At 37.7% G+C, this 20,371-nt stretch overlaps 1 protein-coding gene across 4 annotated transcripts in view; it reads left to right on the forward strand.

Annotated features, from left to right (window-relative positions):
* PAN3 (PAN3 poly(A) specific ribonuclease subunit) overlaps positions 1-20,371 on the forward strand; it is a 110,726-nt gene that overhangs the window by 67,183 nt on the left and 23,172 nt on the right. For all 4 annotated transcript variants that reach the window (XM_008062676.2, XM_008062679.1, XM_021714815.1 and 1 more), the window contains 7 exons: positions 5,735-5,982; positions 8,557-8,661; positions 9,469-9,526; positions 16,210-16,371; positions 16,616-16,732; positions 16,817-16,918; positions 20,142-20,307. In XM_008062676.2, the coding sequence (XP_008060867.1) occupies positions 5,735-5,982; positions 8,557-8,661; positions 9,469-9,526; positions 16,210-16,371; positions 16,616-16,732; positions 16,817-16,918; positions 20,142-20,307 (958 nt within the window). The remainder of the gene's footprint in view (positions 1-5,734; positions 5,983-8,556; positions 8,662-9,468; positions 9,527-16,209; positions 16,372-16,615; positions 16,733-16,816; positions 16,919-20,141; positions 20,308-20,371) is intronic.

A 20,371-nucleotide genomic window follows, 5' to 3' on the forward strand; every position in this document is an offset into this window, starting at 1 on the left:
GCCCAGGCTGGTCTTGAACCCCTGAGCTTAGATAATCTTCTAAACTGAGCTTAGATAATCCAACCTCCCAAAGTGCTGGGATTACAGACTTGAGCCACTGCGCCCAGTGATGTTGAACTTAAAATATGCCTGTTGGCCGTTTGTGTGTCTTTTTGAGAAACGTCTTCAGATCTTTTGCTCATTTTTTAATCGGACCGTTTAAGATTTTTTGTATTGAAGTGCTTGCGTTTTTTATGTATTCTGGTTATTTCCTGATGAATGGGTAGTTTGCATATATTTTCTTCCATTCTGCAGATTGTCTCTTCACTTCATTGATTCCTGTGCTGTGCAGAAGCTTTTGAGTTTAACATAATCTCATTTGGGTATTTTTGCTTTTGTTGCCTGTGCTTTTGAGGTCTTAGCCAGACCAATATCCTGAAGTGTTTTCCCAATTTTTTTCCATAGGTTTCAGGTCGTAGACTTCTGTTTTGGTTTGATTTTGCATATGGTGAGAGATAGGTATCTAATTCATTCTTCTGCATATGATTATTCAGTTTTCCCAGCACCGTTTATTAGACTATCTTTTTCCTAATGTGTGTTCTTGGTTCCTTTATCAAAAATGAGTTGACTGTAAATGTATAGATTGATTTCTGGTTTGTCTTTTCTGTTTCTTTGGTTTGTGGGTCTGTTTTTATGCAGGTACCATGCTGTTTTGGCTACTATGACTTTGTCAAATATTTTGAAGTAATCTTATGATATCTCCAGCTTTGTTCTTTTTGCTCAAGATTGCTGTGGCTATTCAGGTCTTTTGTAGTTCTATATGAATTTTAAGATTTTTTTTTTCTGTTTCTGTGAAGAATGTTACTGGTGTTTTTATAGGGAATCCATCAAATCTGTAGATTTATTTGGGTAGTACTGACATTTTTAACTATTCTTTCAACTCATAAGCATGGGATAGCCATTTTGTGGTGTCCTATTCAGTTTTTTCATCAGTGTTTTATAGCTTTTCTTATAAAATTCTTTTATTTCTTTGGTTAAATTTCTTTCTAGATGGTTTGTATTTTTAGTAACTGTTGTAAATGGAATTGCTTTCTTGATTTCTTTTTCGGGGTGTTTGCTGTTGCCGTATATAAATCTACTAATTTTTGCAAGTTGGTTTTTTTATTGTGCGACTGTACTAAATTCCTTCATCTGTTCTAACGGTTTTATGGTGGAGTCTTTAGGGATTTCTAAGTATAATTAACATTGTCTGCAAACAAGGATAATCTGGTTTTTTTTTTTCCTTTTTAATTTGGATGCACTTTATGTCTCTTGCTTTATTGTTCTGGCTAGGACTGCCCATGCTGTGTTGAATAAAAGTAATGCAAATGAACAGAGCATCCTTGTCCTGTCTCAGGTCTTAGGGGAAAGACTTTTGATTTGCCTTGTTCAGTGTGGCGTCGACTGTGGGTTTGTCATATGTGGCCATTATCTTTTTTTTTTTTTTTTGAGTTGGAGTCTCACTCTGTCGCCCAGACTGGAGTGCAGTGGCTGCTCCCGGCCACCGCAGCCTCGACCTGCTGGGCTCTGGCGATCCTTCCGCCTCAGCCTTCCGAGTAGCCGAATTACAGGCATGCGCTACCACACCCGGCTGATTTTTTGATTTATTGTAGAGATGAGGTCTCGCTGCCCAGGCGGGTCTCGAACCCGCGGGCTCAGGCAGTCCACTCACCTCAGCCTCCCAAAGGCACGGGATTACAGGCTGAGCCACCGAGCCCGGCCATTATCATTTTTGACATATATTTCTTCTATACCCAGTTTAAGAGTTGTGATCATAAAGGGATGTTGAATTTTGTCAATTCTTTTTCATTATTATTGAAATGACCATTGAATATGTGATTTGCAAAGTTTTTTATTCTGTAGGTTGCTTGATTTCTTACTTTCTTGATAGCTTCTTGTTGAGAACAAACATTTTTAAATTTGATAACGCCCAGGATGGTGGCTCACATATGTAACCCCAGCACTTTGAGTAGTTAAGGTTGGGATGTTTACTTGTGGCTATGAGTTGAAGGCTCTGACTCTACAAATTTTTTGTGTGTGTTTTATTTTATTTTTAATTTGTTGTTTTAAATATGTGAGTTAAAATTCAGGGTTAGGTAAACAAATGTGCATTATGCAAGTGCCCTTGTTGATAAGGTGTACCCCCCACCCTGGGCAAATTTCCACTACTGCCAATCCCGCCTCCCCACCCCATTTGAAAAATTTATTTCTAAAATAGCTGAGTGTGGTGGTGTGTGCCTGTAGTCCCAGCAGCTTGAAAGGCTGAGGTGGGAGGATCACTTGAACCCAGGAATTAGAGGCTGCAGTGAGAAAGATTGTGCCACTGCACCCCAGCCTGGGCGACAGTGACACCTTATCTCAAAAATATATTTTTTTATGAAGCCCAATTTAAGTATTTTTTTTTAGAGTTTATGGTTTTAGTTTTGACATTTCAGTTATTCATCCTGGCCACTGCAGTCTCGACCTGCTGGGCTCCAGTGATCCTTCCGCCTCAGCCTTCCAAGTAACTGGAACTACAGATGAGCGCTACCACGCCTGGCTAATTTTTTGATTTATTGTAGAGATGAGGTCTCGCCAAGTTGCCCAGGTGGGTCTCGAACCCGCGGGCTCAGGCAATCCACTCACCTCAGCCTCCCAAAGTGCGGGATTACAGGCTGAGCCACCGAGCCCGGCTTGTTTTTACTTTATATGGTGGTCATCCTTAGATTTTTACCATTCATGCCTTACCAGGTATGCAATTGTTGAAGAGATAGGCAGTGAAAATACTAACCCAAGAATTTTAATGACTTTGAGTTTCTTGTCCCTTTTCAGTAATATAGTTGTCTTGAATTTAGTAACATTTCACTTTAGCCTATTTCAGACTAATTCTTCTTTTACTGTCAGTGCTTAACCTGTTTGCTCACACGTTCTTATACTGCATGCCTTTTGAGGAGGAAGTTTCTGTCTTACTGAGGTTGATTAATCGTTTTTTCACCATGGAAATATGAGCAACAACCTCTAAAAATGCCATTTGTATATAAATTTCAAGAACAGTTCTCTTTTCTCCTTTGAATATTTCATTGTGGAGTGTTGCTGATGCAGTGTCCTGCTAATGTAATTATTTGTCTTTTGTTACATAATTTGTGCCTTTTCTGGTAACTTCTAAGCTTTTCTCTTTTCTTTAGCATGCTTCAGTTTCACGTAATTGGTCAGAAGGGACTTAGGTTTACTTCTCTGCTCATAACCCTTGTTCAGGACTTCTTGAGTGAGGATTACAGGTCTTTTCTCTTGGAATATTGCTTCTCCAGTATTTTTTTTTTTTTTACCTCCTCATCCTGTCTTTTGTTCCTCTTGACAACTCTTTCATATTTTCCAAGTTTTATTTGCAGGTAATTTCCTCAGATCCTTCTGATTGATTGCTTCTCTCTTTGGTTTATCTACTTTGCTGTTTTAACTCATCTGTTGAGAGTTTTTGCCCTTCAATTTGAATGCTTATATTTTTCACTCTTAGCCAGTTTGGTCTGTTCTTTTGTAATGTTTGTCACTTCTTTCAAGTTTTTAATCATTTTAGTAGTAATTATATTTTATAATCTCTTTTGCATGATTGTGTCATCAGGAGTGCTTTGTTTTTGGAGTGCTGAATCTTGAGTATACTGTGCATGCTGTTTGTTTGCTTTTGTTTTTGTTTTTGAGTCAGAGTCTCTGTCACCCAGGCTGGAGTGCAGTGGCATGCTCACGGCCACCACAGCCTCTGTCTGCTGGGTTCAGGCGATCCTTCCAAGTAGTTGAAACTATAGGCATGCATCACCATGCCTGGCTAATTTTTTTATTTATTGTAGAGACAAGGTCTCACCAAGTTGCCCAGGCTGGTCTTGAACCCTGGGCTCAGTCTTCTTGCTTCTGCCTCCCAAAGTGCTGGGATTACAGGCGTAAGCCACTGGACACGGCCTGATTCTTAGTTTTAGATTTTTTTAAAGTGGCATTGTTTTCTGGGGAGGCTTCCTGTATGCTGTCAGTTTGTGGAAGTGTTCATCAAAAAAGTTGTGTTTGCTTCAGCCAGCTGTCAGAAGGGTTTTGCCAGAGCAAGTCACGTTTTATATTGATTTCATTTTGGAATTCCTATAGCCTGGCATCTCCTGGGAATTTTCTCTCCTACACCTATGCATGGGATAGGCATGGAGTTTCCATTTCTCCTAAGATGTCAGCCCAGGCCAGGCTCGGTGACTCAGCCTGTAATCCCAGCACTTTGGGAGGCCGAGGCGAGTGGATTGCCTGAGCCCATGGGTTCGAGACCCACCCAGGCAACTTGGCGAGACCTCATCTCTACAATAAATCAAAAATGAGCCGGGCGTGGTAGCGTGCGTCTGTAGTTCCTTGAAAGGCTGAGGTGGACGGATCACCGGAGCCCAGCAGGTCGAGGCTGCTATGACCGGGAGCGGCCACTGACTCCACTCTGGACGACAGAGTGAGACTACAACTCAAAAAAAAAAATGAAAAGAAAAAAAGATATCAGCCCAGTCTTCTAGCCCTTCTCCTTTCCTTCTGCTCTCTTCCACAGTCAGCAGTCTTTTATTTTTGTCCTATATTTGCTGTTTTCAAGTCCTGGCTTTACACGGGATTTATTCCATTTTCCACATTCTGTGGGCTCAAGGTCATATTTTATACATCCTTGTGGGCATTAATCTTGGTCTTTCAGGAAGTATAACCAGCTCTAAATACCCTTTTCAGTCTGCTCAGAACTGATCACCCCCATTAAGCTTTTGATTAACCCTACCTGGTTTTAATTTGCATTTCATGTGCATTTATGCATGTAGTTTGCAGGATATTAGTTTATATTTGAGTGTTTTTAAGATTCGTTTTATGTCTTTTATATGTGACCTGGTCTTGTTTTCTCAATTAGCTTGGAATCTCCTGAAGAGTAAAGAGAATTGTCCTTCCCTTCCCCACAATAGGTTCACAACATGAGGGTACTCTGTACATAATGCTCTTTATTGCTTGTGATTGAGTAAAACTTCCACTAGAATGCAGTAGTATCAATTGGCCTGATGTTAAAAGGTTTGCATTTGTAGAAAGTTTCTGTCGTTTTAGGGTATGCCTATTTAGAGCTAAAGACGAAAAGGCATCAAAACCATCTACTGCTTGATTTTAAATATGTGGTATTTAAGTTACCATGTATTTCAACTTAATTTTTTTTGCCTTTTTCAACAATTTTGTTAATTGTATTTGGCTGAAGGAAAGCTAGTAGATGATTTTCATTTGATAATTTGAATTTTATGATATGGGGAGAAGGTGCTGTTGTTAATGATTCTTAATAGAAAAGAAATTATGCCTTTGATAAACGTCATAAAGTCCTTTATCAAAGGCCTAATTTTATAACAAGTCCCAGTTTTGTTATTTCTTACTCTTTCATTATATTAATTTATTGAATTTTGGGTGATTCTTACTGTTGAAGTTTTTTTTTTTTGTAAACCTTGATATGGAGGAGACTGCTCTTATAGTAAATTTGCTAATTTATTTGGAAATAACTATATTTGGAAAAGGAAACTTCTTTACATTTGCTTTTTAATCACAGCTTTCTCTAAAACAAAATAGGTACAATTACATCCTTTATCTTCACACTTTAAATTTGCAAAAGACAGTGTTTCTTCCAAATGAATGTTTGCATTTTACTTTCCAGATTTTTTCCTTTAGAATCAATTATTGCTCCTTTAAGAAACCTTGTTTACCTCTTCTTCAGGAATGTCATTGTCTGCTGGGTCTTCCCCTCTCCACTCCCCCAAGATTACTCCACACACTTCTCCTGCTCCCAGAAGAAGAAGCCACACTCCCAATCCAGCGAGCTACATGGTGCCTTCTAGTGCCTCCACTCCTGTCAGTAATCCTGTGTCTCAGACTCCATCTTCTGGCCAGGTGATTCAGAAGGAGACTGTTGGTGGGACGACGTACTTCTATACAGACACGACTCCAGCACCTTTGACTGGAATGGTATGTCTGCATGAGAGAGGACATGCCAGCACTCTTCAGTAGTTCCTTATTAATGTAGATGTTCACTTGCACCTTTTTATTGTGATGTGAAAGAGCATTTCATTTTCTGGGAGTAGAATTCTCTTCTTATCTCTTCAGATTCATCTCATACTGTCTTACGAATAACCAGTTTCGGAGAAATTTGATTCAATTAGAAATTAGATTATATTTGTGATTTTATTTTAGTACCTTATAGCATGTTTTGCTTATGAGGGTTGCGTAGTACTTGTGCTAGCTGGAGTTAGTCATTGATATTTATTTATAGGTATAAGTTTTACCTCTAGTGAGACTTAAAAATTAGATGGTGGCCAGGCATTGTGGCTCTTGTTTGTAATCCCAGCACTTCAGGAGGCTGAGCTAGGAGGATTGCTTGAGCCAAGGAGTTTGAGACCAGCCTAGGCAACATACTGAAATCTCATCTCTACAAAAAATAAAAAAAAATTTGCTCGGTGTGTGTGGTGGTATGCACTTGTAGTTTCAGCTACTCAGGAATCTGAAGTGCAGGGATGGCTTGAGTCCAAGAGTTTGAGATTACAGCAAATTATGATGGCATCACTGCACTCCATCCTGGGTGACAGAGCGAGACCCTGTCTCTTAAAGAATAGTGATAAGATAAATAATAAAATAGCGGATAGTTTTATATGTGTGTGTGGTTTTTTTTTCTTTTTTTTAAGCCCGATATATTTGAAATGTTATCACAGAACAGCTTTCCAGACAGGCCAGATCATTGGGGTAAAGAAGGTATTTCCCATGATTCTTTCAAGTTAGGAGTCTGTCAGTGTTTTATTCTTTTTTCATTGTTTACTATATTTTGTGATTACTTACATTTTTGTTATATTTCATTTTTGTCGTATTTATAGGAATAAATTTTAATGTATATAGAGATTCTATCTCAGCTAACTTTATAGAGGCTAAATATAGCACACTTTAGCCGGGCTCGGTGGCTCAGCCTGTAATCCCGTGCCTTTGGGAGGCTGAGGTGAGTGGATTACCTGAGCCCGCGGATTTGAGACCCGCCTGGGCAGCGAGACCTCATCTCTACAATAAATAAAAAGATCAGCCGGGCGTGGTAGCGCATGCCTGTAATTCCGGCTACTTAGAAGACTGAGGCGGAAGGATCGCCGGAGCCCAGCAGGCGAGGCTGCGGTGGCTGGGAGCGGCCACCACACTCCAGTCTGGGCGACAGAGTGAGACTCCAACTCAAAAAAAAAATATATATATATATATGGCACACTTTTATGTTTTTTACAGAGATTAAATATGGCACATTTTTATGTTTTAGACCTTCAAGCTGCTCTTTAAAATATGCTCATGGCAAACCTCAGGTAGTTAAGTCAAACTGCTGTTTTATGTAAGGAAACCAAAGCAAGACAAAGGACACATTATTCTCCCTACAGATACAGTTTGAAGGAGCCCTGACAAGTCCTGCAAAACCACTTCCTAGTGGAGGTTAGAGCAGAGTCTTCTTCTGAGGGCAGCAGAAATCAGCTGAATTCATCTTTAAGAAAGGGAAAACAAGTTTCAGCTTTTAAAATTAAAGAATAAAAAAATAGAAAAGATATTTTTTATTGTGCTGTTATTTTGTATCATGTACCAGTGAAAAGAAGGAGAGGCAGAGGAAGAGGTGACATTGAAAAAGGAGAGAGTAGGTGGGGGACGGGGTCCGGGGAGAATGGAGGCATGCTGGTGGCTGCTGTGGGTGGTGTGAGATGAGCCTGGGAGTAGCTGCTGACCTGGAGTCACCAGACCCTTTCACTGTTGCAGCAGGAAGTGTTTGACAATTGTGCAGGCAACTCTTGGGTTAGGTTACTTCATTCTCTCACTCTGTCCAGGGCCTTTTCAGTTTTTTTCTTCCAGTTGCTTTCAGAAAACACCTGTGCATTGCTTGTGTAGTTGTCACTGGATGCCAAAGAGGACTGGCTCCGGGACCCATGCAGATACCCAAATCCGTGGGTGCTCATGTCCCTGATCTGAAATAGCCTAGAGTTTGCATCTCTCCATGTGCATCCTTCTGTATGCTCGAAATCATCTCTAGATTACTTATGATACTAATGCAGTGTGAATGCTGTATAAACAGCTGCTGTACTGTTTTATAATTTGTGTTACTTTTTATTATTGTATTATTTTTTATTTATTTATTTTCCTGAGTATTTTTGATCTGTGGTTGTTTGAATCCTCAGATGCAGAACCCGGGGATACAGAGGGCAGAGACTGTGTGACATTTCTTCCAAAGATCTACTTTTTTGTCTTTCCATTGAAGCTTAAGTCTTACTATATATCTGAAGAAATGTTTTGATTCTCATCAGATTTTTTAAATGATTTTTGAAATAAAAGATTATTTTTAATATGAATTCATTCAGAAAGTATTCTGATACCAGCTATTCTCTGAGGTTTTTAATTCATTATTAAAGATTTTAAATGTATTAAAATTTTTCACTATCATTGTAAAAATTAAAATTTTGCCAAAAGGATGGCAAAGCTTATTATCAATTGAGAAAAATGAGCAATTACATTTCCCTCCCCCTGCCTTTTTAGGTATTTCCAAACTATCATATTTATCCTCCAACTGCACCTCATGTTGCTTACATGCAACCAAAAGCAAACGCACCTTCCTTCTTCATGGCTGATGAACTCCGACAGGTATGCTCTCGGAATTCATGTTAGGAATACTTACTGTCCACTTTGCTTTAGCAAAGAACAGAGCTCTTTTGAATCGTCTTATTTAACCAAACATGCTGTACTTAAGCAGACTGAATTTAGAATATATGTTTTAATTCATATATTTATTTAAACCTGTTTTTTTTTTTTTTAAGACAACTTCAAATAAATTATAAAGTACAATAGCTATTTAAATTGACCTTTTTTCAGTACTTCGTATTCTATTGAAAGGGCTTTTTGAGGTACATAAATAATTTGAATGGTTTCTAACCTTAAAACTTTTTGCTAATAGTATATGTTTAAAATAAATAGTTTGGCCCAGAAAGGGTACTTCATTTTCAGAGAGTTCAAAAAAATTTTTTAAAACCGTATTTTATAAAATAATTTTTTTTGTTTGGTGAACAGCTAGATATTATTTGATATGTAGAATTTCATTTTAAACCTTGATTCTCAGAAATATTTTTTTTTACAAATGTAAGTTCTACCAATGCAATGCTTTTAGAATTAATTATTGATCAACTTACAAGTAGACCTTGAATTTTTGACAGAGTAGTTAGCCGTAAGCTTTGAGTTACAGCACATCTGTTTAAGCCGAACCTTAATTATGAGCAGGTCTATCTGGAACTGGAATTTAGACATTCTGCCATGTTTAGAAATGTAATTTAATTCTATCAGTTTTTAAAGGTACATACGCTAGAAGTATTAATACTGATGTTTTTACTTACAGTAGGAAATTCAGGTTTCAGAATCTGTATTTAGATGTTAATATACTTACTTCGGTTTTTTTAGGAGCTGATCAACAGACATTTAATAACAATGGCTCAAATTGATCAAGCAGATATGCCAGGTAAAATTCCAGTTGATTCATTCTTTGTTTTAAAGGCCATTATAATTCTTGCGTGGTAGCACATGTTGTTATGCATTGTTAAGAAGAGTTCCAGGGTACTACTGATTGTGTAGTTTATTTCAGTTAGTTCTCTACGTGATGGTATTCTAGCTCATCAACAAAATAGCTGCAGAATTCATGGCACTTCACTATGCACTAGAATATTATTGTCTGCTGAAACGTAACAAAGCATAGGTTCTGAAGCAGGAGGGGAAGGTAATTATTGTTGTTCTTTATGAGACTGCAGTATCCCTGATAGTGTGCTAACTAAATGCTTTATATATCTTCCAAACATCCTGTGACATCATCTCCATTTGACATATGAGGAAAACTGAAGTTAACAGGTTAATTAATTTGCCTTTAGGACCAGTGGTTAGTAAGTAGTTGACTGATTCAGGATTTAAACCTAGGTTTTGCTATCACAGTATTTCCCAGAGAATATTAAAATCTCTTTCCCTGACTTAGTCTGTATAAATTACTCATAAATATGATATAATTAGGGAATCTTGATAAATAATGGCAATAGGAATACATTTGCCTTAGAGATAATCTCACAACACCTAGTTATAATCAAGGATTCAGCTTAATCCAGCGTGTATTGTCTTGACTGCTAAAGGCTTAAAGGGAATATTCTGACTGTTAGGTCTTAAGACTGATCTTTTAGGTTAGATGGGCAGGGAACTTATATCTGTCATTAAGTTTGAAATGTTCACATTGAAGTTTTTCTCAATTATTTAACTTTGTATTTGAGTCCCTAGCCAGGGGAAAAATTTAAAAAGAGAAAGCAATTGGAGGCGTAAAGACTAGAAAGCAGAAAATAAACTTTTGTCTGTAAATCATATAACTGTAGATTAAGCATCATTTATAATGATAGAGTTTAGAAAATAGCTAGGTGTAAGGTTATGTTAGTTGCATTTCTGTAGGCCAGTGCCCGGTTAACTTCAAAATATAATTAAAATAAAATGCAGCTTAAAATGGTTTTGCAATATCAGTACCTAGGAATAAATACAACCAAAGATGTATACAATTTCAGTAGGAGAGATTTATTATAAGGTATCAACTAAGATAAATGAATAGAGGGAAACACTGTAGTCATGAGTAAGAAGATGTAATAAGTAAGACATCAGTTTTTCCAAACCAATCTATAGAATAAGTGTAATTCCAACCAAAGCATAGCAGAGCTTTTCATGGAGTATGATGAACTTTGTCAGAGTATGATAGGCCAAGACTGTCCTAGGCTTTTTGAAGAATATGATTGTGGTTCACGTTCATATGAAGAATTTGTGTGTGTGTGTGCTGGGAGAGGCTTGGTTTGAATCTGAAGTACCATAAACAACATGGCAGTGACTGAGAGTTAGATAAATGGATTAATGTAGCAGATTATAGAGAGCCTAGGTGTAACCCTTAATAAAAGGAGAAGTCAGTGGGGGAGAAGCAGGCCTTGGAAAAGGTGGTTTTCTGTGTGGAAAGGATAAAATTAGATCATTATTTCAAGCCACATTAGCCAATCAACTCCAGATGGATTAAGAGCTTACATGTCTAAGACCAAACTTAAGAACTCTTACTATAAAATATAAATGAATAGACTTAACATTGTAGTAGAGAAATATTTCCTATGCAGGACACAAAGATTGCTGTTTCTAAAAGAAAATACTGATATGTTTTACTAAAATAAAATTTAAAACTACCTAAAGACACAACTCCAAAAAAACAAAAACAAAAAAACATTTGGAAGAATACATTTGCAATCCATACAAGTGAAAAGAATATAAAATACTCTTACTCAGTTAAGAGCACAAATTGTTCAGTAGAAAAGTGGCCAAAAGATAAGAACAGGCATTTTATGGAAGGAGAAACTTGTGCGATGAATAAATATATGAAGAGATGCTGTACATCACTGGTCATTAGGAAAGTGATTGTAAAATATTATTTTGAAGTTTGACCATTTAAAAATGTTAGGATAGCCAGGTGCAGTGGCTCAAGCCTGTAATCCCAGCACTTTGAAAGGCCGAGACAAGAGGATTCCCTGAGCCCAGGGGTTCGGTACCAGCCTGGGCGACTTGGTGAGACCTTGGCTCTATAATATATTTAAAAAAAAAAAAATTAGCTGGGCATCGTAGCATGCACCTGTAGTTCTAGCTACTTGGAAGGCTGAGGTGGAAGGATCACCTGAGCCCAGCAGGTCGATGCTGGGGTGGCTCTGAGCATGCCACTGCACTCCAGTCTGAGCAACAGAGTGAGACTCTGATCTAAAAAAAAAAAAAAAAAAATTAGGACATGGGCTAGGCATGGTGGCTTGCACCTGTAATCATAGTACTTTGTGAGCCTGAGATATAAAGGATTGCTTAGCTGTGATTGTGACCCGCAAAATCCAGCAGTCTCAGCGACAGAGTAAGACTCCAACTCATTCATGGATGAATGGATGTATGTTAGGCTGTGGACCCATTGGTTCTCGTATGTATTGCTGGTGATAGTATAACTTGGGGAATCTGTAACCACTTTGGAGAATTCCTAAATTGAATATCTGTATACCCTCTTACCCAGCAGTTCTGCTTCTAGAGAGAAGGGAATTCCTGCACATCTGCCATATTTACGAGATACTCATAAAAACACTGCTCACAGCAGCAGAAACCTTGAGCAGACCAGATGCTCATTTGAAAGATAGGGGATGGACTAATTATGATATTGTTAGATAGTGGAGTGTTACATAGCAGCTTAAGTGAAGAAAAAGTATACCGTGTAACAATACCAAAACATCTTCATAATATACCAGGTAAAAGAGTGAGTTACAAGAGACTACATACATACAGCATAATACCTTTTCATATGTGTGTATATATATGTGTGTGTACACAGTATACCTGAGGAATACATATATATGTAATGAAACTAGATCAAAAGGAAGGGAAGAGAAATACAGGAAGGCAGAGGCTGGTTGAGAGGACTCTGGTTAGACGTAGGTTGAAGTAAAGGTCTGGGCTTTCATTCTGGTTGCTGAGTTTCCAGATGCTCTTTATATTAGCAAGAATAATTAACTAAATGAAAGCAGGCCATGCATGGACATGGGCTAGTGATCTGAGTATCACAAACTAAAGGTTATAGTTCAACTGATCCTGTGCACCCAAGCTCAAACATGACTTAATGAATCGTTCTTTCTGTCTCTTCTCTCAACTCTGATCTTTTTCATTTCTCATGATGCAGTTTTGTTAACCTTCAAGTCTCACTTTGACTCATGTATTAATCTTTGACTTGGCTGTCTCTTTTCTTCCCGTTTTATATTTCATACTTTATACTTTCACCAAATTAGTGCTTCTCAACTCTGAAGTCACCATCTGTTTCCTCTAGGTCACTTGGTCTCAACCAGGAATGATTTTACCTCCTTCAGGGGACTTTTGCCAATGTCCAAAACATGTTTGATTGTCCTCACTAGAAGCAGGGTGCTATTGGGATCTGGTGGCTGGAAGCCAGGACTGTGCTATGCTTCCTGCAGTGCACAGGACTGTCCTTCACAACCAAGGTGATCCAGCCCAAGAGGTCTGTAGTGCTGAGGCTGAGAAACTCTGCTGTGCACATACTACACGGACCAAATAGTCAGTATCTCTCCTCTCTCTCCGCCAACACTGTATGTGTTCTTTGAGAGGAAGTAAAGTTCAGTAGTAGAAAAAAACTAACATTTCCTTTTTATCATTGTTTTTAATTCTATCTGGTGGAACTGAGCTTCACGCTGTAAGTTGAATGCAGCTGAGGTGTAATCTTCCAAGAAGGTGTTTCTCTTGGCTTTACCTCTAGGTGACCTTCCTAATAGTAGTCATCTTAGTGGCGTCAGTGATGGAAGCACCCACTCCCTTTATTCATACTTATGGGCATTTATTAAATTGAACTGAACGAAGAGCAGAACAACAATGAATATTCTTGTCCAATAGTAGAAACATTCAGCTTCTAAGGTTAATATTAGGCCACAGATGATTATTTCAGGGTAGATTGGGAGATGGTAGTCTTAAAGGATGATTTTCAGAAAAAGATAAATCATGGCAAACAGTTACAAAAATAAATGGGTATGTGTCAGAGATTTTATTTAACTCATGAGAGGAAGGCGGCTTCATGTCAGAAGACAGATGGGGAATACTGAGGTGAATATGCAGACTGGCTTTTCTACAAGGGAGTAGGGAAGTCAATGGTGCCTCACTGGCAGGACAGAATATTCAGGTCTAGACAAGAATCTTTTTGCAGTGCTGTCAGTTATCTACAACTTACAGCATGATAAAATAGTTTCCATGGACTCAATCTGACCCCAGAGGGGTATACTTCAGATAATGCATAGCAGTCTGCCAAAGCACAGTTTTTGGGGTACAGTCTATAGAATCCAGCATGACTTGCTGAAAGGTGGTTACAGGATAAAGGAGTGAGAAGCATAGGCTTGTTGGTTGCTAAGTCCCTTGCTTAGTCTGTGCCACACTGGTGATATTGGCATGATAAAAGTCTTCAGCATGGCATTTCAGTTTTCCTGTGACCTGGTCTCAACATCCCTCTCAACTCTGTCTCCATGGTGGGTCTCCTCAGTGTAGCCTGTGCTCTCAGCACGAGAGGGCTCGCTGTTCTGAACACGCTATACACATGCACACACGCAGGCCTTGGTTGCAGTTGTCCTGTTGACTCCCTGTCCTGTTGACCAAACGGCACTCTTTCTACTTGTTCTAGCCCATTGAAAACAGTCTTACCCCACTTTGTAGTAAAAGTGTCTTTTCTTCTATATGAGCTTTCCTAATGTCCTTGGTTGCTGTATTGTCATAGGGTAGGAGGTCTCAGACCTCCTTGACCAGCAGCCTCATTTTCACGATCATTTTGGGACTTGTTAAAATTACAAATTCTTTGGCCACATTTCTGACCTGTTGTGTCACACACTCTGGGCACGGGGCCTAGCTCTAGGTAATTCTGACAGGTGCTAAAGTTTAAGAACGAGTGCCATGGTGAAGGTTTTACTTTTTTTAATAGCTATTTTGTCTTGTATTCTGTTTTATATAAATCTGTGTCCATTATTTTTCTCTAAGCCTCTTGAAGGTAAGAACCCACAGTTTATTAGAGTGGGCTCAGTAGTACATAGTAGGTGCTCAGTGCATTTTTACTGATTTGAAATTAATTGCTTCCTGCATTAAGTATTCTTTATTGAATGAAATAGCTAGGAAACAAAATGTATTCATCATTTGATTTCTTTGTGGAAATTACACTGATCATTCAAATAAAAAATAGCAAGTGGGCAAAAGTAAAAGTTACAGCTCTATTCACATGTGTGTATTTTTTCCTTATCCTGCCTTTATTTTATTTATTTTTTTAAGAGATAGCGTCTCTCTATGCCCAGGCTGGACTTGAACCCTTGGGCTCGAGCAATCTTCCCAAGTAACCAGGACTACAGTCACGTGCCACCACGTCTGGCTGCATACTGTCTTTATTTTAGTGGAACACGCCACTTGACCTGGGTTTTAAAGTGACATTGAATCATTCCATGTTTGTTTTGCACTTTGGCCAAGATGCCACGTGGAGATTAAGAGCACAGAACTGTAAACTCAAAGTCCTGGGCTGCATCCCTGTTCCCTGTTTAAGCTGTGCAATCCTTATTTTCCTGAATTACGAAATAAGGGGTCCTGTCTCATAGGATTCTTGGGAGAACTAACAGACAATGTCAAGTGTTTGGCAAAGACGGAGGAAGGATCATTTTGAATCTGTCTTCTGGAATTACTGAGTTTTCTTAATAGGGTTTTGCTGTATTTTTTACAACTCGGAGGTCAGAAATTTTCATTTGTTTTTGTTTGTACACTTTTTTAAAGAAAATATAATGCTAAACATGTTTATTGTAAAACATTTGGCAAATACAGAATAGAAAGAGAGAAAAGATTAAAAAAAGAAGATGCAAACATAAGAGATAAAAATCCTTCCACTGAAAGGTTGTCATCATTAAAGTTTTGCTGTATTCCTTTCTAGATAGTTTTCAGTTCTCATGCATTTATACTACCAATATTTTCATTGTTATTAAACTGCAGTGAGTGTGGCTCCCATTTGTCCATCTCTTACTTATTTGGGGAGGGTAATTTTCTTGAGTTTTACTTACTGAGCCAAAGATTTATTTTTAGAGTTTTTGCCATATTTATAGATATATACACATATAAATACATGTACATGCTACCCAGCTTAATGTGATTTTCTTTGAATTTCTTTATGCTTTAAAAAGTAGGAATTTATGTGAAACCCCATTGTCTAAATATACCTTGTACAAAATAAAATATTTAAAGAAACAAAATCTATCTGGATTTCTATTCAGCATCAAAATAAAAAGTGTTTGTATCTCTAAGTGATAACTCATTGTTGTTAATTGTTTCTGAGAAATAGATTTGTATTCTCTAAAAGATAGGGAATATTTTGAATGTATGAACTTTAGTAGTTTTTTGGTTATTTTATATATAATGCGTATTCTTATTGATACTGAAGCCATAGTTTGTTTTATAGAATTGTTATAATAATGACACTATCCTATAATACAATGATGTGTTATGATAAATGAGTGGTGTATGGTAGATTTGATTTCTTCTTTATTACTGAGTGGTCTATGAATGTCTGTGATTTTAAAGTCGTCTGTCTATTAATTACTCTAGCAGTTCCTACGGAAGTTGACAGCTACCACAGCCTATTCCCTCTAGAACCACTGCCACCTCCCAACCGGATACAGAAATCAAGTAATTTTGGCTATATCACATCTTGCTACAAAGCTGTGAATAGCAAAGATGACCTGCCATATTGCCTTCGGAGGATACATGGTAAGGAAGAAAAATTATCTTCTTTTGCAATCATATTACTGAGACTAAGCTTATTCAGACCTTCCTGAATATATTGATTTATTTGATATACAAGTTTAAAGGACAATAAGTACATTTTTTCTTTAATTTAGAAATTAATACCTCATGAGCAGTACATGATTATGGCATTTTCTTTACATTTCTGATGGAATATGAGGGGGACGTCATTTACAGTTTACCGAAGCAGAAGAATTGTCTTTTTCAGGTTTTCGTCTTGTTAACACAAAGTGTATGGTGTTGGTTGATATGTGGAAAAAAATTCAGCACTCAAACATCGTAACTTTGCGTGAAGTATTTACCACTAAAGCGTTTGCCGAGCCTTGTGAGTAACTCGTGATTTGTCTTTCTGCTGGTGAGCTTCATTATTTGAAGCCAGATTTCAGTAATGAGTGTGTTTTGTTTTAAGCTCTTGTGTTTGCATATGATTTCCATGCTGGAGGAGAAACTATGATGAGCAGACACTTCAATGACCCTAATGCCGATGCCTATTTCACCAAGAGAAAGTGGGGTAAGTCAGAGATGCCAGCGGTCTCTTTTGACAAATGCTTTTGCTCTGTGGAAGAGTAGTGTTGTGTCGTAAAACACATGTAAACGTATCCCTATGAACATTCGGCTTCAAGACATGTTTAAAAGTAGTGTCTTGAAAGAGAATTGATCTGCAGGAAGTTAGGAAATCATGTGTTGTCTGTATTTACTGAGGTGAGTTGTGGGAGACTCCCATAGATGTCTGATGTTGACATTTATTCCTCTTAAAATGTTTTTCTTTTAGAAACATAACACTTTCCAAATAAAAAGTAACTTAGAAAATACAATTGCAAAAATCTTGATGGCTTCACCTCCAAAGGATAGCCACTGTAGATCTTTTGATACATTTCTTTCCAGTCTTATTTTTGTCTCTTTTTGCTTTGTTTCATTTTTATTTTATCATTTTCTATCATATTGCGTGTACTATCAGTATTTTTACTTTATTGTATTATACTTTCATTTATTGCAAGTATTTTCCCCCAAATTTTGCATTCTCTGAATATAACTTGGTGATTTCTATTGTGGCTATATCACCATTTATGTAAGTATCTCCCTAAACAAATGCTTCTGTTTAAAGGTAGGATTGTATGTTACTTAGAGAATGAGTCTTTAAAATCCATTTTAAGTAACTTTTACTTAAACATGGAATTTTAAAGTTTTTCTTGGTAGAAATTAAAGGGGTGAAGATTTGTGTCTACTTTATAGTATCTTTTAGATTGTGACTCCTTCAAAGACTCTAATTATAGATTTAAAATATTTTACTTCTGTTTACTTGTAACTTTGCTTTCTGCTTTTTGACAGTTGAAAAAAAGAAAACTGTGGTTACATGGCTGTTTCACATTAAAAATCTGGTCATAAAATGTGGTTAGTTTTTCCTTTTGCTATGTCATTTGTAGGCACACACGTACTTTTGTTGAAGGGGATGTGGTATAACTTTTCCTATAGATGAATGTAGTTGTTGTTCAAGTTTATTTTAGTAGTGACACCTGTGAGGTGACTGTTGGGCTTGATTTGTAGCTGGGTGTCTCGCCCTTGGTACTACTGATATTTTGGGCTGGATAATTATTCTTGTGGCGCTGTCGTGTGCATTGCAGAGTGTGTGGCAGTGGCTCTACCTACTGGATGGCCTGGCTGCTGTCTGCTGAATGCCAGAAGCAGCTTCCTCTCCCCAGTTGTGACACCAAGAATATCTCCATTTCCAGATGTCTCTAGGAGGCAAAATCAGCCCTTGTTGGGAACCACTCTGTTATATCTTTCTTTTCTAGATTTTTTTTTTGAGTCAGAGTATTACTGTCACTCACATTGGACTACAGTGGTACCACCACAGACACTGCAGCCTCGACCTGCTGAGCTCAGGCGATCCCTCCACCTCTCCCTTCTAGATAGCTGGGACTACAGGTGTGTGCCACCACGCTTGGCTAATTTTTTAAATTTATTGTAGAGATGAGGTCTCGCCATGTTGCCCAGGCTGTTCTTGAACTCCTGGGCTCAGGCAGTCCTCTCAACTTTGCCTCCCGAAGTGCTGGGATTACAGTAGTGAGCCACCGTGCCCGGCTCTTTTTTTTTAATCTGAATTTTTCTGTTTTTGGTGTTCGCTGAGTGTTTGATATATTAATGTACATTTTCACATGAAGCAATCCATTGTTCTAAATTTTTTTTTTTTTTTGAGTTGGAGTCTCACTCTGTCGCCCAGGCTATGTGCAGTGGTAGTGCCACACTTGCTGCCACTGCAGCCTTGACCTGCTGGACTTAGGTGTTCCTTCTACCTCAGCCTTCCAAATAGCTGGAACTACAGACACACACCACCACGCCTGGCTAATTTTTGTGATTTATTGTAGAGACGAGGTGCTGGGGTTATAGGCTGAACCACCATTTTCTAATATTTTAAAGTATTGTTTGAATGGTTGTGACTTCTCTAAACATACCAACATATGCATGAGCATCTACTGTTTTATTATACTACATAGTTTATTGTCATAGCACATACTCAAAAAATCACATATAAGAAATATACTAATTTAGAAAATGGGAATAATGCCATATATACAGGGGTTGATGGAGGTTTAAAATGAGATAAATGTGGGTAAAAACAAGAACATAATCAGACACACAGTAAGCACTATGTGTTTGCTGTAACAGTTCTTTTTCCTTATTGCCAAGTTGATGAAATAGTTTTATTTAAACTCTTCATCGTGATCTTAGACATTGTCTTGGCGTTTACCACTAGAGCCACTTTTTGAGTCATCTGTCACCTATTTCGAGAGTGTATTATCTTCAGTTCTGTCCAAAATAAGAGACAATAGTTGTTGAACTTTACATGTGCCGCTTATTGGAAGGTTTATCCCTCACCATAAGTACATATTTGCGTTTCTTCTCTCCATAATTATCCATTGAACTATATTGCTTTTATGCCACATTCACAAAAGGTTGGTTTACAGCAGTGTGACTTTAAGGTCACAGTCCCTGAAATACTTAAAAAATCTGTATTTAATTTATACGCCTTCTTTCCTACTGATTTAAGTATTAGCAGTGACCTAGAAAATATTATCAAAAAGGCCTTAGGAGTTGGTAAAATAAAAATGATTACTTTTCATGGTCAATCAGATGATGTTTGTTTTTTGTCAGTACACGTGACATGCAGTGTTTTACGTTTATATTTGCATGTGAGTTGGGTATCAGCCTGTCTAACTGACACATCTGTACTAGAGGAGGCTGAGCAGTGTAAGTAAAGCATACATTCCACATAAGTGATGGTGGAGACTTTTATTTCCCTTAAGCTACAGAATGAACAGCTCTTACATGCTTAAACGGTAATACAGGATAGAATTAGCCACATTTTAAGTAAAATGGCAATCTCTACAGTTCCTATTTTTAATCAGGATTTATATTTATTTGGTTAACAGTTAAATATCAATTCTCACTTTAAATAACTTTTATTGTTCATATGGTCATAGAAAAGACCATGACAATGAAAGGTCTACTGCTACTAACATCATAAAAGGTATAATCTCAGACATAGGAACCTTTGGGCTTATCTCTTAAATTCTTACTAATAGACTAGACTTAATTTATACACAGACACACAAAAATGTGTAAATTGGCATGTTGTGCCATGAATACACATGACCTGAACTTTGATTTGAATGTTTCAGTCTTTTAGTTGATTCCTTAAATTAAGATAATCATTTTTAAAATTTGCTTTATAGGTCAGCACGATGGCCCATTGCCCAGGCAGCATGCTGGATTATTGCCAGAATCTCTTATTTGGGCATATATTGTCCAGCTAAGTTCTGCATTGCGCACCATTCATACAGCAGGTTTGGCATGTCGAGTTATGGACCCAACAAAGATTCTGATAACTGGCAAAACGAGGTATTGGTATTTTGAGTTTTGGCTTCTTCATTGAGTATCTTACCTTTTGACAGCTAGTAAACAA

Source organism: Carlito syrichta, unplaced genomic scaffold (assembly GCF_000164805.1).
Source record: "Carlito syrichta isolate Samal-C Ts95f unplaced genomic scaffold, Tarsius_syrichta-2.0.1 Scaffold305794, whole genome shotgun sequence".
In the NCBI taxonomy this organism is placed as follows: Eukaryota; Metazoa; Chordata; class Mammalia; order Primates; family Tarsiidae; genus Carlito; species Carlito syrichta.